The 18730-nt window shown below is 37.9% G+C and overlaps 1 protein-coding gene across 3 annotated transcripts in view; it reads right to left on the bottom strand.

Moving 5' to 3' along the window:
* PIP5K1B (phosphatidylinositol-4-phosphate 5-kinase, type I, beta) overlaps positions 1-18730 on the bottom strand; it is a 316932-nt gene that overhangs the window by 72322 nt on the left and 225880 nt on the right. For all 3 annotated transcript variants that reach the window (XM_011970143.1, XM_011970145.1, XM_011970144.1), the window contains 2 exons: positions 17815-17899; positions 6186-6341 (listed from right to left, as the gene is read on the bottom strand). In XM_011970143.1, coding sequence (XP_011825533.1) covers positions 6186-6341; positions 17815-17899 — 241 coding nt within the window. The remainder of the gene's footprint in view (positions 1-6185; positions 6342-17814; positions 17900-18730) is intronic.

Here is an 18730-nt window from a genome sequence, read left to right as displayed (position 1 = left end):
ACCCAGATCCATAAAGCAAGTTCTGAGAGACTTACAAAGAGACTTAGACTCCCACACAATAATAGCAGGAGACTTTAGCACACCACTGTCAATACCAGGCAGATCAATGAGACAAAAAATTAACAAGGATATTCAGGACTTGAACTCAGCTCTGGACCAAGTGGACCTAATAGACATCTACAGAACTCTCCACCCCAAGTCAACAGAATATACATTCTTCTCAGCACCTCACTGCACTTATTCTAAAATTGATCACAGAATTGGAAGTAAAACACTCCTCAGCAAATGCAAAAGACCGGAAATCATAACAGTCTCTCAGACCACAGTGCAATCAAATTAGAACTCAGGATTAAGAAACTCATTCAAAACTGCACAACTACATGGAAACTGAACAATCTGCTCCTGAATGACTACTGGGTAAATAACAAAATGAAGGAAGAAATAAAGATGTTCTTTGAAATCATGAGAATAAAGACACAACATACCAGAATCTCTGGGGCACATGTAAAGCAGTGTGTAGAGGGAATTTTATAGCACTAAATGCCCACAAGAGAAAGCAGGAGAGATATAAAATTGACACCCTAATATCACAATTAAAAGAACTAGAGAAGCCAGAGCAAACAAATTCAAAAGCTAGCAGAAGACAAAAAATAACTAAGATCAGAGCAGAACCGAAGGAGATAGATACACGAAAAACCCTTCAAAAAAATCAATGCATCCAGGAGCTGGTTTTTTGAAAAGGTCAACAAAACAGATAGACCTCTAGCCAGACTGATAAAGAAGAAAAGAGAGAAGAATCAAACAGATGCAATAAAAAATGATATAGGGGATATCACAACTGATCCCATAGAAATACAAACTACCATCAGAGAATACCATGAACACTTCTAAGTGAATAAACTAGAAAATCTAGAAGGAATGGATAAATTCCTGGACACGCACACCCTCCCAAGTCTAAACCAGGAAGAAGTCGAATCCCTGAATAAAACAACAAGTTCTGAAATTGAGGCAGAAATTAATAAGCTACCAACCAGCAAAAGTCCAGGACCAGACAGATTCACAGCTGAATTCTACCAAAGATACAAAGAGGAGCTGGTACCATTCCTTCTGAAACTATTCCAAACAACAGAAAAAGAGAGAATCCTCCCTAACTCATTTTATGAGGCCAGCATCACCCTGATACCAAAATCTGGCAGAGACACAACAAAAAAAGAAAATCTCAGGCCAATATCTCTGATGAACATCAATGTGAAAATCCTCATGGAAATACTGGTAAACCGAATCCAGCAGCCCATCAAAAAGCTTATCCATTACGATCAAGTCAGTTTCATCCCCGGGATGCAAGTCTGGTTCAACATATGCAAATCAATAAATGTAATCCATCACATAAACAGAACCTAAGACAAAAACCACATGATTATCTCAATAGATGCAGAAAAGACCTTTGACAAAATTCAACACCCCTTCATGCTAAAAACTCTCAATAAAGTAGGGATCAATGGAACGTTATCTCAAAATAATAAGAGCTATTTATGACAAACCAACAGCCAATATCATACTGAATAGGCAAACACTGGAAGCACTCCTTTTGAAAACCAGCACAAGACAAGGATGCCCTCTCTCACCACTCCTATTCAACACAGTATTGGAAGTTCTGGCCAGGACAATCAGGCAAGAGAAAGAAATAAAGTGTATTCAAATAGAAAGAGAGGAAGTCAAATTGTCTCTATTTGCAGATGACATGATTGTATGTTTAGAAAACCTCATCATCTCAGACCCAAATCTCCTTAAGCTGATAAGCAACTTCAGCAAAGTCTCAGGATACAAAATCAATGTGCAAAAATCACAAGCATTCTTATACACCAATAACAGACAAACAGAAAGCCAAATCATGAGTGAACTGCCATTCACAAATTGCTACAAACAGAATAAAATACCTAGGAATCCAACTTACAAGGGATGTGAAGGACCTCTTCAAGGAGAACGACAAACCACTGCCCAAGGAAATAAAAGAGGACACAAACAAATGGAAAAACATTCCATGCTCATGGATAGGAAGAATCAATATTGTGAAAATGGCCATAGTGCCCAAAGTAATTTATAGATTCAATGCTATGCCCATCAAGCTACCACTGACTTTCTTCACAGAAGTGGAAAAAACTACTTTAAACTTCATATGGAACCAAAAAAGAGCCTACATAGCCAAGAAAATCCTGGGCAAAAAGAACAAAGCTGGAGGCGTCACACTATCTGACTTCAAACTATACTACAAGGCTACAGTAACCAAAACAGCATGGTACTGGTACCAAAACAGATACATAGACCAATGGAACAGAATAGAGGCCTCAGAAACAACACCACACGTCTACAACCATCTGATCTACAACCATCCTGACACAAGCAATGGAGAAAAGATTTCCTGTTTAATAAATGGTGTTGGGAAAACTGGCTAGCCATATGCAGAAAACTGAAACTGGACCCCTTCCTTACAACTTATACGAAAATTAACTCAAGATGGATTGATCAAAGACTTAAACGTAAGACCTAGGACCATAAAAATCCTAGAAGAAAACCTGGGCAATACCATTCAGGACATAGGCATGGGCAAAGACTTCATGACTAAAACACCAAAAGCAATGGCAGCAAAAGCCAAAATTGACAAATGGAATCTATTTAAACTAAAGAGCTTCTGCACAGCAAAACAAACAATCATCAGAGTGAATAGGCAACCTACAGAATGGGAGAAAATGTTTGCAATCTATCCATCTGACAAAGAGCTAATAACCAGAATCTACAAAGAACTTAAAAAGATTTACAAGAAAAAAAACCCCATCAAAAAGTGGGCAAAGAATATGAACAGACACTTCTCAAAAGAAGACATTTACACAGCCAACAGACATATGAAAAAATACTCATCATCACTAGTCATTAGAGAAATGCAAATCAAACCCACAATGAGATACCATCTCACACCAGTTAGAATGGTGATCATTAAAAAGTCAGGAAACAACAGATGCTGGAGGGGATGTGGAGAAACAGGGATGCTTTTACACTGTTGGTGGGAGCGTAAACTAGTTCAACCATTGTGGAAGTGTGGCGATTCCTCAAGGATCTAGAACTAGAAATACCATTTGGCCCAGTAATCCTATTACTGGGTATATACTGAAAGGATTATAAATCATTCTACTATAAAGACACATGCACATGTATGTTTACTGCAACACTATTCACAATAGCAAAGACTTGGAATCAACCCAAATGTCCATCAATAATAGACTGGATAAATAAAATGTGGCACATATACACCATGGAATACTATGCAGCCATAAAAAAGGATGAGCTCACGTCCTTTGTAGGGACATGGATGAGGCTGGAAACGATCATTCTGAGCAAACTATCAGAAGAACAGAAAACCAAACACTGCATGTTCTCATTCATAAGTGGGAGCTGAACAATGAGAACACATGGACATAGGGAGGGGAACATCACATACCCGGGCCTGTCAGGGAGTGGGGGGCAAGGGGAGGGACAGCATTACGAGTAATACCTAATGTAGGTGACGGGTTGGTGGGTGCAGCAAAGCACTATGGCACGTGTATACCTCTGTAACAAAACTGCACATTCTACACATGTACCCCAGAACTTAAAGTATAATAATAAAAAAATAAAATAAAAAGCTTATTTCTGAGAGAAAGAAAAAACAAAAAAACTCAGTCTTGCTGACACCTTCATTTCAGCTTTTGAGACCCTGAGCAGAGAACCTGTGTGAGTTGTACCCAATCTTCTGACTTACAGAACCATCGGCTACTAACTGGGTATTATTTTAAGCTGCTAAGTTTCTGGTAATTTGTTACATGGCAATAGAAAATATAACCTGAACATACTGAGAATGGCAGAAAACAAACTTAAAAACTAGAGGGAAATTCAGTGATGATTTGGTGCAGGGGGAAGTTCCCCAAGTACAGAGCATTATTTAGAGACGAAACATTGTGCATGAAGAGGATAGCAAAGATAAACTCATTTTATAACATTATGTTACGTTTTCAAAGACTATGCTCAATAGGATTTTCTTTGACCTTCAGAGACCTTTGAAGGTGTTGTGTCTCTAAATTTGAAGCAATGAGTCAAATACTTCATTTGAAAAAAATACAATATACGCCCTACTTCCCATGTTTCCAGCCTTTCTAGATGCTGTGTAGTATATTTATTACACATTTACCTTTTTTTTTTTTCCAAATTAACAACTGGATCCATCGCTTTAACTTTAGAGGTCACATTGAGCATACTACTTGAAAGCTTAACTAATATAATTTTAAAATACGTTTATCCTATTTCCCAGACTACAGACACCTGCGGTTTTGCATGTGCTATCAGAAAATCAGGTAGTCTAGGGAGGGAGATGCCAGTGCCAGGGAGCTTAGGAGAAACGGGTGAATGTCTACCAGGAACTGGAGACATCAGTTCAGAGAGGATCAAGGGCACCTCTGTAACTCTCTTGCCGAAATCACTAACTCCGGGTAAAAGTTGGTTTATGGCAAGATGAGGAAGAAAGAAACCAAACATAGCACGTATGGATAAGTGCTGCTGAAGAAGGAATAGAAATAACACCGCATCCTAAAGACACTGAGGAAAAGAAAACCCCTAGAGGAGGTCTTAACTCCTGTAGAAAGTAAAAGACATTTTCAGGAAATGCTGAGATCCTCCAAAGAATATACTGATAGAAAAATCTAAAATGTCATTCTCCCATATTTGATTAGAAGGGAAAAAATAAATGATTAACTTGGCAGATAGAGAAAAGTATTTGATAAAATTCAGTACTCATTCCTGATTTAAAAAAAAAAAAAAACTTTCAGCAAAGTAGGAATAAAAAAAGGAACTTCCTTGTCTTGATTATGGGTATCAAATACAGCAAACTTCTTTTTCAATCGTGAAACATTAGAAGCATTCCCTTTAAAATCAGGACAAGGCAAGGCTGTCTACAATCACTGTTTCTATTCATCATTGTACCAGAAGTCCTAGCCAGCAAGTAAGAAAGAAAAAAAGACAAAAAGGATGTGAAGTCCATACAATAGCAACAAATGGCCAGAAAACTGAATTCTTAAAAAACGTACTATTTTAAAAAATCCAGAAAAAAAATCTATATCAATATCTCTGCATTTATCCAAGAAATAAATCTAACAAAAGGTATATGTACAAGCCACACAAGAAAAATATTATAAAACTTTATTTAAATTCATTAAAGCACTCACTTTGGCAGCACATATACTAAAATTGGAACGATACAGAGAAGATTAGTATGGCCCCTGTGCAAGGATGACATGCAAATTCATGAAACATTCCATATTTTTCCTTTCTGCCTCTTTTCTTTCCTTCTCTTGGTACCTGCTCATGGTTATGAAGCTTTCAAAGTAAAAAACATGTAGTACCTCCCGAGTATTACCAGTGGGTACCCAAAAAAAAAAAAAATCATTAAAGAAACCTAAATGAAGAGACAACTTGTTGTTACATTGCATGTATGTGTGTGCACGTGTACCTGTGCATGTGTGTATGTGTACATGCACAGAATAAGGTCTAGAAGTAAAAGCAAAAAAATATTAGTATTTGTTACCATCATGTAGTGAAAGTAGACATTTTTCTTTTTGAATTAGTATTGTCTAATTTTTATCATAAACCATAAATTGTATTTTTTTATGTGGTAGTTAAAACTTGCATGAACCGCATCTTACTGTAGCTATCCTATTTATTTATTTATTTATTTATTTATTTGAGACAGAGTCTCGCTCTGTCGCCCAGGCTGGAGTGCAGTGGTGCAATCTCAGTTCACTGCAGCCTTCGCCTCCCGGGTTCAAGTGATTCTCATGCCTCAGTTTCCTGAGTAGTTAGAATTACAGGCGCCTGCTACCATACCTGGCTAATTTTTTTGTATTTTTAGTAGAGACAGGGTTTCGCCACGTTGGCCAGGCTGGTTTCGCACTCCTGACCTCAAGTGATCTGCCTGACTCGGCCTCCCAAAGTGCTGGGATTACAGGCGTGAGCCACTACGCCTGGCCACTGTAGCTATCCTTTAAAAACTTAATAGATTTTATTTCTTAGAACAGGTATTTTTAAATTTTTCTTCTGCAAATTTACTTGTATAAATAAATCACAAGAACTTTTGTCTTTTTTAAAAAGTTACACATCTTTACCTTCTTCATCAAGGCTGCTATAACTTTGTCCTTCGGTCAGCAAATCTCGCTTCTCATCCTTCCATTCCTGGCTAATTGAGGATACGATCTCCTGTGAAGTCGCCTTTAAGGCGGCGATGGAATTGCACCGTTTCTTAGAAGGTGAGGCCTTCAAAGCTAGACAGAAAGGAAAAGGACAAATACAGATATTTATTGTAAAATCACATTAATATTTTATTTAAAAGTGAATATTTTATTATTTATTAATATTTTAGTTATTATTTGAGTAGAAGACAAGAGGCTTATTTTATACATATGGAAAGGGAGATGAAATTGTTTCATCTGATGAATACGACAAATTGGCTATTTGTCCAAAATGACTTGACTTAAATCAGAATATCCTAGAGCAAATTAAGAGTTAAAATTTCTCTCAGCTGGGAGCGGTGGCTCACGCCTGTAATCCCAGCACTTTGGGAGGAAGAGGCGGGCGGATCACGAGGTCAGGAGATAGAGACCATCCTGGCTAACACAGTGAAACCTCGTCTCTACTAACAATACAAAAAAGAACTAGCGGGCGTGGTGGCGGGTGCCTGTACTCCCAGCTACTGGGGAGGCTGAGGCAGGAGAATGACGTGAACCCGGGAGGCGAAGCTTGCAGTAAGCCAAGATCGCGCCACTGCACTCCAGCCTGGGCGACAGAGCAAGACTCCGTCTCAAAAAAAAAAAAAAAAAAAATTTCGCTCCAGATTTTGAAATAAAGTCTTACTTGAGATAAAATTCAAATGTTTTACTGCTGAAGAATCATTTTCCCCCCTCCAAACAATGTTTTTCTAGTGCTGGAAGGAGGATGGGTGAGTTGATAAGCACAGATGGTAAAGTATAGAGAATTCTCACGACCCTGGTTTTATTAACTTGGGACTGGGGATTTCTAAACATGCCAATGTTTAATCTTATACTCATGTTGCCCAATTTAGCCAAGTTACTTCTGGTTGTTTTTTTCTTTCTGTGACTTTCCACTGACATTTCCTACCCTTTAGGTCTTTTCTAGGTCATGGTTTTATGTCAGACGTGTAATTCACTTCCAATCTTTGTCTAAACAGCAGTCTACAACTTCAGAAGTGTGTTGGGAACCTGAACTAATGAAAATGTACTTCACCATCAATCATGCTTGCTGAAGCCTGGGACTTCACGGAGGACACGTCCATGGAAGTTGCTTAAGTGGCAGCTGGGCCATCCTTATTTACATTCACTCTTTGCTGCAGTAATTCTTCTTGGCTTAATATTGCTAGAGAATTTCCTTGGAGGGAGGGGGAGAGGGAAGTTGAGGCCTGTTTATGCTTTTCCCTGAATATGTTTTTGGCAGTGTTTCTCTTCCTTTAGAGGTTTGCATAAAGGGGTAGTCTGATAGTAAATGTATTAGAGTAATTCTGTTGAGCCTTGGGAATCTCAAAGCTTAGATTGCACAGCTCATCTGGGGCCTTCCCAGAGCATGCTTGCAAGAACTTAATTGGAGAAGGACTTTGGGACACACAAATGAGGGAAGAATGGAGGGCAATCTCTCCACTTAAAGAGAGGGGAAGGTTTATTTGTCCCTCGAGCAGTCTTAGAATCATAATAATATCATCATTCTAATAAATAACATTTGTGGAGGGCTTTAGAGTCTGGAAGCCAACATTCACATTGCATATCTCAAATCATCCACATGTATGAGGAAGAGAAAGGCCTTTTTTTAGGTACAGAAACTGAGAATGGAAAGATTGTGGCTTGCCCAAGGTCACAGAACTAGCAAGCATGAACCTCAGGTGTCTTTCTTTTCTTCTTAAGTTGCTTTCTAGGTGGTTCATTTTCTAGCTCTTTAGTATTCTGTTTTCTGGTTAAACTGAGGGGAAAAAAAGATAAACCTTGAATTTGTTTTTCTTTGAGGGGAAGAAATTTTTGAATGTTTAAAAAATAAGTCATGTTTACCTTAATTCTCCACTCTCTCAAATAGTGGTCACACTTGTTTTACAAGAAGCTATTATTATCACACTGGCCTCTGCCTTAACATTCTATCTGCTAACTTTTATTTATTTTATTTTACTTTATTTTTCTTTAAGTTCTGGGGTACATGTGCTGAATGTGCAGGTTTGTTACATAGGTATACATGTGCCATGGTGGCTTGCTGCACTCATCAACCTATCATCTCTGCTAACTTTTATAGACCTTTAATAAACTCCTGTCTTTCAATACAGTATTTTAAAACAACTTCTTCTTTTTTTTTTTTTTTTTTTTTTTGTTGCCCAGACTGGAGTGCAATGGTGCAATCTCGGCTCACCGCAACCTCCACCTCCCGGGTTCAAACGATTCTCCTGCCTCAGCCTCCCGAGTAGCTGGGATTACAGGCATGCACCATCACGCCCGGCTAATTTTGTATTTTTAGTAGAGACGGGGTTTCTCCATGTTGGTCAGGCTGATCGCGAACTCCCGACCTCAGGTGATCTGCCTGCCTTGGCCTCCCAAAGTGCTAGGATTACATGCATGAGCCACTGTGCCTGGCTGTATTTTAAAACTTCTAAATCAGAGGATCTCAGATGTGGGTTGGAAACCACTAGGGAGTCTCGGAGACCCTTTCAGAAGATCTGTGACGTTAAAATTATTTTCATCATCATCATAAGACATTATTTGCCTTTTTCACTTTCATTCTCTCACATGTGTAGAGTTTTCTAAATGTTATATGACTGTGATGTCACCACATATTGAATTCAGAAGCAGATGTGTGACTCCAATTTATCTTCTATTAAGCCAGACATTAAGGATTAAAAAAAAAAAAGGTAAAACAATTCCACTTTTCTCATTAAATTATTTGTAGAAAATATTATTTTTTGTAATTATTTATGTTAAAAATTGATGTTAACATGCAATTTTTTTCTTAACTGGTAAGAATAAATATTTTAAACTTTTCTCAATTTTAATTTCTAACATGTGAAATATAGGCTATCACCCACATAAAAGCTCTTTGGTATCCTCATAATTTTTAAGGGTGTAAGGTGGCCCTGAGACCGAAAGGTTTGAAAACTGCTTTTCTACATCATAGTTCTTAGGTCAATGTTATTTCTCTAAACGAAGAAACAGCTATGATCAAAAGGTTTTTGGCAGTACCAAGGAAATGTGATCAGGGTGAGAGCCGTGTAATGAGGAAAAGATACTCAGGAGACCTATACTCACGGCATTTCATGGAGTGAGGGCCAAAAGCCTGGAAAAAGAAGTAACTCTTTGTTCTTTATCAGCATCACATATAATGAGGAGCAGAGAAGACCGGAAAACAAACTTCTGCCAAGACCACATAGCACCACAACAAAGAGTTCACTTTTGTCTCAAGTGGTGAGTTTCTTCCTTTAAGGAATGATCTCACTCAGCAGACAAGAGCTTGGATTTTGCAGAAATTCAGTTCTCAGGATCTCTTTTGATTGGGTAACCTTGAGAGCTGGTTTGGGTGGCTGGTTGCTTCCTTTTGTGTGACAGAAACGCGTGAATTTGTCTTTGGCTCAACCATGGCTGGCAGTAGGTATCCTGTGCCCATTTCCAGCCTTGCATTCTGCCACTCGACTACCTCTACATTCACTTTTCAGCTCACCCTTCTGCCATATTGGAACCTACCATATTCATTCTGCCCTTAGGCCTTTGCACATGCTGTTCTTTCTCCTTGAGATGCCCTTCCTGTCTCTCTTCTTAATGAACTCTGGGTTACATTTTCAGGATTTAGTTGAAATATCTTTTTATCTGTGAGCTCTCTTTTGGAAGAATTGGTCTTTTTTTTCTCTTCTCTCCATGTACCCATAGTAGCATATTCGGAAATATTAGCAACTGTTTCATTATAGATCTGTCACATGTTTCAATCTCTGGCTCAAAACAGACTATTAAATTATTGAAGGAGGAACTAATCAATATTTAAAAAGCTTTCTATATCATCAGTGCTTTGTGTGGTGCTAGATACATAATAGGTGCATGAGTGTTTGTTGCATGAATGCATTATTGTTCTGAAATCTTAGAACAGTTTATTTCCTTTAACAAATTAATTTAACTCTTATATTCTATGCAGGAAACTAAGCTTTAGTACTTTAGACGAATTATCTGTATGGAGAATTTCAGTGAAGTTTCAACATAATGGTGACTAGTATTTCCAGGAAATATTATAGGATTTTGTAGACATTATTACACTGGCAGAATGACTCACTTGTGGGTGGGATGTAGGGATTTAAAAAGGTTAAAAAACACTGACTTCATAAAAGAAACTTGAAGACCAGGTACTATTTTCTTGGTGGGAGGGGAGTATGCCTCTAGGCATGAAGGTCTTTGAATTAACCACGGTTGATGAAACATCTTAAAGTTGTGTTTTAAAGTGTCTACTTTTCTAATAATTTAACTTCCCTTTGAAATGGTGGTGTTAGATAAAAATTCCATTCATTCATTGCATTATTCATCAAATAACGATTGAGTGCCTACTGTGTGCCAGGAAATCTGCAAAGTAAAAGTTAAGGACTTTGTGCACCAGGGAATCCATGGACGTTTATTTCCTTTAGCATTATTATTATTAGCATGGAAGGGTTTTAACAGAAATCAGCAAGAGCAGATTTATATTTTAAACTGATTCCTCTAGCTGCAGTGTGTGTGGGGAAATTGGATTGAATGGGTACATGATGGGAGGCAAAGATAATAATAATACCTGTAAACCAAAAAAAACACAGTGGCTGAATCAGGAGAGGTACTGTGAGAGAAGGGGCTGCACTCCTGATACTGCAGAGTGAGGACTGATAGGTGTTGCTGAGTGACTGCACGTGGGTGGTAAGCAGAAGGAAGGGGTCAAGGGATGATGCCAGCGTTCTGGCTGGATAACTGGGCAGATTGTGGTGGCCTTCCATAGGACGTCGACCCAGATAGAGAGGCAGACTCTGGGGTGGTAAGCAGCTAAATTCAATTTTGGGCATGCTGAGCTTGTGGAATCCAGTGGATGCTTAAGTTCGGGGAGTGGACAGGCAAGGGGAATTGCTAGAAGAGTGGGGAGTAAGTTGCAAGTACACAGATGGTAACTGAACCCTTGGGAGAATGGGGAATTACCCAAAGTGTTGTATAAGAAGAGACCAACTCAGAGCCTGGACCCTGAGGAACAACCACAATAAGAGTAAGCAGGGATGAAAAGGTTCCAAAGGATACCAAGGAGGAGAAGAGAGGCTGGAAGGCAACCAGGGAAGTCCTGAGTTACAAAAGACAAGTGAAGAGAGTATTTCACAGAGAACTGATATCAGTGGTCTCAAATGCTGGAGAGTTTTAAGAAGACTGAAAGCGGCTGGGTGCGGTGGCTCACCCACCCAGTGGTGGGATCAAAAGCCACTGGAGAACACTGAATAGTGACAAGAGATACAAAAGTGAGACAGCAAGTGCATCCAACTCTCATCTCCAATAGGGTGATGGTAAAGGAGGAAAAAATATACCAGGAACTGGAGAGAGATGGAGTGTTGAGGAGCCTTGTTTCTATGATATAAGAGAATGAACAGATGGAAGGATGAGCTGTGCGGCCAGAAGAGGGAGTGCACGGTTAAAATTACCCTGTAGTGGGGATCTGTCCTGGACCTTAAGGAGAAGATCGGACCCAGTATACATGTCATGATATCTTCATCCATTTAACAAATAAAAATAACAATATGTGCACTCTCCAAACCCACACCCCTTCACTAAGTTCTGGGGATACAGCAGTCGGCTTACAATTTTTTTTTTTTTTTTTTTGAGACCAAGTCTTGCTGTGTCACCCAGGTTGGAGTGTAGTGGCGCGATCTCAGCTCACTACAACCTTTGCCTCCTGGGTTCAAGTGATTCTCCTGCCTCAGCCTTCCCAGTAGCTGGGATTACCACGCCTGGCTAATTTTTGTATTTTTAGTAGAGACGGGGTTTCACCATGTTGGTCAGGCTGGTCTCGAACTCCTGACCTCGTAATCTGCCCACCTTGGCCTCCCAAAGTCTTGGGATTACAGGCATGAGCCACCGCGCCCAGCTAGTTTACATTTAAATAAAGGAGATAGGCATTAAGTAAAACCTATAGCATAGGACCTAAAGTACAGGTCATTATAGGTCATGATAAATGTTAGAAAACAAAGCAAGGAAAGTAGATAGGAATCACTTTTCCCACTGCAGCAGTACTATAAGCATTATCATTACTATCTACGCAATAAACAAAAGTGATAAAGTACTTGACTGTGCTTTGAAGTGAAATATCTTATTCAATAAGTGGTGTTTAGGACAACAGTTAACTACCTGGGAAAAAACAAGGTTAGATCTCCCTCACTTCATACACCAAAATGAACACAACCTAGATTAAAGAAAAAAAAAAAAATCATAAAAAACAATCTATAAAAGGTAAAAGAAAAATATGGGTGAACATGTATCTGATTCTTCAATGGTGAAGTCCTTTGTAAGCATAAGGCTTAAATAAAAAGAATCCCACATTTATGGGATGTAAGATATAAGACGACAACTCTCCCCAAATTTAAGACAATCTTTATCAAACTACCAGCTACCCTTTTTCCCCCAGAAATTAACAAACATAAAATTCAGAGGGACATACAAGGACCCAGAATAGCCAAAACAGTCTGAAAAAGAGTAGTTGAAGGACTCACACTTCTTGATCATGAAACTTAACAATACAAACGAGAAGTAATCAGGATAGTATGGTACTGGTATGAGGGTAGGCATATTGATCAATAGAACAGATGCGAGAGTCAATAAGTAAACCCGTATACTTGTGGTCAATCGACTTTCTTTTCTTTTTTTTTTTTTTTTTGGTCTGGTTTATGTTTTCTCATGATGATTTTCAATAAGAGTGCCAAGATAATTCAACCGGGGGAAGGAATAGGCTTTTCAACAAATGTTGGGGAAACAACTGGCTATCCACATGCAAAAGAATGAAGATAGATTCTACCTCCTATCATATACAAAAAAATTAAATCAGAATGAATCACAAACCTAAATGTAAGAGCTAAAACTATAACACTCTTCAAAGAAAACATGAGAGTAAATCTTCATGACCTTGGGTTAGGGAATGCTTTCTTAGATCACACCAAAAGCACCAGCAACAAGAGGAAAAAAATTGGACATCAAAATTAAAAAATTCTGTGCTTCAAAAGACACTATCAAAAAAGTAAAAAGACAACCCACAGAATGGAAGAAAATGTTTGCAAATCATATGTCTGATAACGGACTTGTTTCCAGAATATACAAAGAACTCTTACAACTCAATAATAAAACAAAACTCAACTAAAAATGGACAAAGGGTTTGAGTGAGCATTTCTCCAAAGAAGATATAAATTGCCAATAAGCACATACAAGGTGTTTAATATCATCAGTCATTAGAGAAATGTAAATCAAAACCACAGTGAGATACTAGTTCATACCTATCAGGATGGCCAAAAGAAAAAAAGACAGGCAATAACACATGTCAGTGAGGATGCAGAGAAACTGGAACCTGTATACATTGCTGGTGGGATTGTAAAATGATGCAGCTGCTTTGGAAAAGAGTTGACAGTTCCTTAGAATGTTATCAGAGAGTTACCATCTGACCCAGCAATTCCACTTCTAGGTATATATTCAGAAGAAATGAAAATATATGCCCGTACAAAACCTTGTCCATGAATGTTCGTAACAGCATTATTCATAATAGCCAAAATGGAAACATACCAAATATCCATCAACTGATGAATAAACAAACTATGGTATATCAATATAACGGAATACTCTGCAATAAAAAGAATAATTACTGATACATGCTACGATGCTACAGATAAATCTCAAAAATATTCTGTTAAGTGCAAAAAGCCAAACAGAAAAGTTCACATTATATGATTTATGTGAAATACCAGAATAGGCAAAACCATAGAGACAGAAAGTAAATCAGTAGTTGCCAGGGGCTGGGAAGAGGACGGAATGGGGAGTGACTGCTAATGGGTATGTGGTTTCTTTTTGGGGTAATGAAAATTTTCTAAAATTAGAAAATCGCCGGGCATGGTGGCTCATGCCTATAATCCGAGCACTTTGGGAGGCTGAGGCGGGTGGATTAACTGAGGTCAGCAGTTCAAGACCAGCCTGGCCAACATGGTGAAAACCCATCTCTACTAAAAATACAAAAATTAGCTGGGTGTGCTGGCTCACGCCTGTAATCCCAGCTATTTGGGAGGCTAAGAAAGGAGAAGCACTTGAACCCAGGAGACAGAGGTTGCAGTTAGCCAAGATTGCGCCACTGCACTCCAACCTGAGCGACAGAGTGAAGCTCCATCTCAAAATAAATAAATTAATTTAAAAAATTAGAAAATGGTGATGATTGCATAACTTTGTGAATAAATCAAGAATCATAAGCCTGTATGCTTTAAAAGGGTGACGCGTACACATCTTAATTATATCTCAATAAAGCTATTATTAAAAAATAGATAATAAAATCAAAAATCAAAATGGGAAAATGTCAATAGATTTGATTACCTATGAGTTTAAAAACTTGTTCCATTAAAATCCTGATACATTCTCCAAACTGGAAAAATCTGTGACACATGCCTTATTTTATGAAATTGAAGATGCCATTGATCGTACCATTAATTTATATGCCCCTAAGAAAGAAAAACCTCCCAAGATGGGGAGTCTCCTAAGGGAGGCTCACCAAAGCTGGAACATTAAAGGGATGCATCCTCCAAAATGCACCAGGGGTTGCAGTGAAACCCATGTTTTTCCAGTCTTGGCACAGGGCTAAGAAAGGTGAAAAAATCTTTCTTAAAAATTGGAACCACAGCAGGGCGCAGTGGCTTAAGCCTGTAATCCCAGTACTTTGGGAGGCTGAGGTGGGTGGGTCGCTTGAGGCTAGGAGTTCAAGACAGCCTGGCCAACAAGACAAAACCCCATCTTTACTAAAAGCAAAAACCAGCTGGGCGTGGTGGTGCATGCTTGTAATCCCAGCTACTCGGGAGGCTGTGGCAGAAGAATCGCTTGAACCCGGGAGACAGGTCGCAGTGAGCCAAAATCGTACCACTGCAGTCCGGCCTGGGTGATAGAGTGAGACGTTGTCTCAAAAAAAAAAAAACAAACAAAAAAAAACAAAACAAGGAACCACAAGCTGGTATTCATGTAAGCTTGCAGTTTCAATAAACACTATCTTATAGTCTATTCTAGGCCAAAGAAACCTTGGGCAAATAATTTATGGTGATGTCAGTTTGACAGCAATTTTAAGATACCATTGGGAGAGTCAAATGTGGAAGAAAGTTTCCCTTAGAGTGAAATAAGGTTAAAAAAGGGGTTAATATCTTTAACACATGGAATTGATATTAATAATTTGGAAAAAAAAATAGCCAATATAAATGGTCAAATGTTACAAAGCTCAATTCTCAAAGGAACTACAAATGGCTAATAAACATGAATAAGGGTTGAACCTTACCAGTACTTAAGAAATGCAAAATAAATCAATCAGATAACATTTTTTACTTATCAGAGTGGCATAATTTAAAACCACAATGCTGGCTAAGGGCTGGTAAAACACAGGCTCTCATGGGAGCCTTCTGTGGCACAATCTCTCTGTGCAGTTACGTGCATTTTATTACCCTAGTACCCCTTTCTTGGAATCCATTCTACAGAAATAATCCTAAATTTGGACACAACATTTGTCTGAAATTATGTTCATAAACTAGTAAGAAATAGAAAAAGGAGAAACAATGTAAATGCCCAATACTGAAAGAATGATTACATAGATTCTGTCAAAAAAAAAAAATAGATTATATCACACTCATATAATTTTAATGTGTTGCAATTTCAAATGGTGCCCTGTAGAATATACAATGATATGGAAAATATAACATTATAAACTATACGTGTTACAATGCTATGTGAAAAAAGAGTACCATACCTAAAATTGTGTACCATTATGCTATCATTTTAATGTAAATACACAAAGCATAGAAATAAAGATTGGTAGAAAGTACATCAAAATATTAGCAGTGGACATCTCTGGGTTGTGGCATTTCAAGAATTTTCATTTTTTTTCATCTTCTTGGATTTTCCAAAATTTTTACATTGCAAGTATTTGACTTTCATTAATTAAAAAATCTCCAATAAATATTACCAGGAAAATTCATCTTATTTAAATATAAAACATGAACATTCTATTTTTTCAGTTGTGTGTGATTAAATTATCATGTTTTAGTTTATGAAATTGAATCACAGAATAGCAAAATGATAAAACAACTATATATTAGGGTTATTTTCTCCTTTCACATGTCTTAAAAACTTCCCACAGATACGACATATTAATTGTAGAAAATTTAATAAATATCAATATAAAGGAAAATAAGAGCCCACATACTCCCTTGATCTGGAATAAGCATTGTTAGCTTTGGGTTTAGTTTCCTCTTCTGTTTCTAGTTACTCAAGGTTTAAAGTTAGGGTATTGATTTGATATTTTTCTTTTTTCTTTCTTTCTTTTTTTTTTGAGATGCAGTCTCACTCTGGTGCCCAGGCTGGAGTAGAATGGCATGATCTCGGCTTACTGCAACCTCTGCCTCCCGGGTTCAAGCAAGTCTCTTGCCTCACCCTCCGAAGTAGTTAGGATTACAGGTGCATGCCACCACACCTGGCTAATTTTTGTATTTTTAGTAGAGACAGGGTTTCGCCATGTTGGCCAGGTTGGTCTTGAACCCCTGACCTCAAGCAATCTGCCTGCCTCAGCCTCCCAAAGTGCTAGGATTACCGCGCCCGGCCTCCTTTTTTTTTTTTTTTTAAGGTAAGAGTTTACAGCTATAAATTTTCCTCTGAGCAATGCCTTCACAGCATCCCATAAATTTTTGGTAGGTTTGTTTTCATTTTCATTCATCTCTGAGGTTTTTCTAATTTCCTTGTAATTTCTTCTTTAACTCATTGGTAGTTTAAGAGTGTGTAGTTTAATTTTCAAATACTTGTCAAGTTTTCAGTTTTCACTGTTTATTGATTCATTCCATTGTGATCAGAAAATATACTTTGTATGATTTCAATCATTTAAAATTTATTGAGACTTGTTTTGTGGCCTAACATATGATCTATCCTGGAGAATGTCCCATGAGAATAACTGCTGTTTTGTATATTCCATTAGAATTCTGCTGTGCATTTAAGGTATACACACTGATAACTACATATAAGGTGAACACATCTATATTTAACAAACTAAATGTGCTGCTAACACATCTTTTTTTATTGGTTGCATACTATTCCATTATTTGACTGTATCATAACATATTCAACCAATATATTATATGGTTGGACATTTAGATAGCTTCTAAATTTTTTCACCACTAAACAGGACTCTGATGATTAGGACATCAATAAACACCAGACTGGGTTACTTAACCATAATTACTATGTGATAACTGCTGCAGGGAGAGAAATGCGTTAGTTCTTCCAATAAAATTTTTGCAAAGATACATAATGAAATTAGCTGCTAAAAGTAAAAAAAAAAAAAAAATTCGTAAGACTCTTACCTTGAATTTTCTTGAAAACTCTGGAATTCATGAACTTTAGAAATCTGTCTGCATAAGTTCTTCCAATAAAATTTTTGCAAAATACATAATGAAATTAAGCTGCTAAAATAAAAAAAAAAAAAATTTCGTAAGACTCTTACCTTGAATTTTCTTGAAAACTCTGGAATTCATGAACTTTAGAAATCTGTCTGCATAAAAGCTTGGTCTATGAACGGAAACAGTGTCCTGAAAAGACAAAAAAACAGGATCACAGGGTCACCTCTTAGTGCTCACCTCAAGTCAGAAGAGAGATCTATGCAGTTGGTTCTCTGTTAGCCAACATTCTTAACCAAAGGTGGCCCAGAGATAGAGAACAGGAATGCCCTGTGTCCCGCGGGGCCCAGGAGTCTGGGGCTGAGGGAGGAGGGCATAGACTCAATCGGAACAAAGATTCTAGACACTCAAGACCAAACCGAGCAGGGGAGAGTCAGCAAAAAAACTGTGCTACATCAGTCAAAACAGCTGTCCTCATTCACAACATTGTGTCCCGGGAGGAGTTTTTAATTTCTTTTTTTACATACAGGCAATCAGTGCATCAAGTGTCATCTGGAATGAAGGGTAACTCCCTTAATCATGAACAAAAATAGGGGACATAAACAAAACTATCCTAATGTAAGAGTGATATTGATGTTTAAGCTAAAAAATAGTTCTAGTCTCATCTCCCAATAACAAGGTGAGGAGATGCTAGGAGGATTCCTAGGAGACAAGGCTAACAGATGACTCCTTTGCCCTGAATTATCTGCTGATTGCGTAGAGTTGAATTGAATTAAACTGTTAACTCCATTCTTCTCTCCTGCTTGGCAGGAGTCTTTAGGGCTGAAGGGTTATTTGATTACAAATTCAGGAAAGGGGGTGGATGAAGGGAAAGGGGATGGATGCAGGAGCTAATTTTCTATGTTTATTTAGTAATCATTTATCCAAATCATGTATCTAAGCTATACACTTGCAGACATAGTAAATTTGCTTCTATAATGCTTCATTTTGAATTCAGGTTTATGGATTCCAATAGAGAAATTT

This window comes from Mandrillus leucophaeus, unplaced genomic scaffold (assembly GCF_000951045.1).
Source record: "Mandrillus leucophaeus isolate KB7577 unplaced genomic scaffold, Mleu.le_1.0 Scaffold93, whole genome shotgun sequence".
Taxonomy (NCBI): domain Eukaryota; kingdom Metazoa; phylum Chordata; class Mammalia; order Primates; family Cercopithecidae; genus Mandrillus; species Mandrillus leucophaeus.
This window is presented reverse-complemented; position numbering and strand designations above follow the sequence as displayed.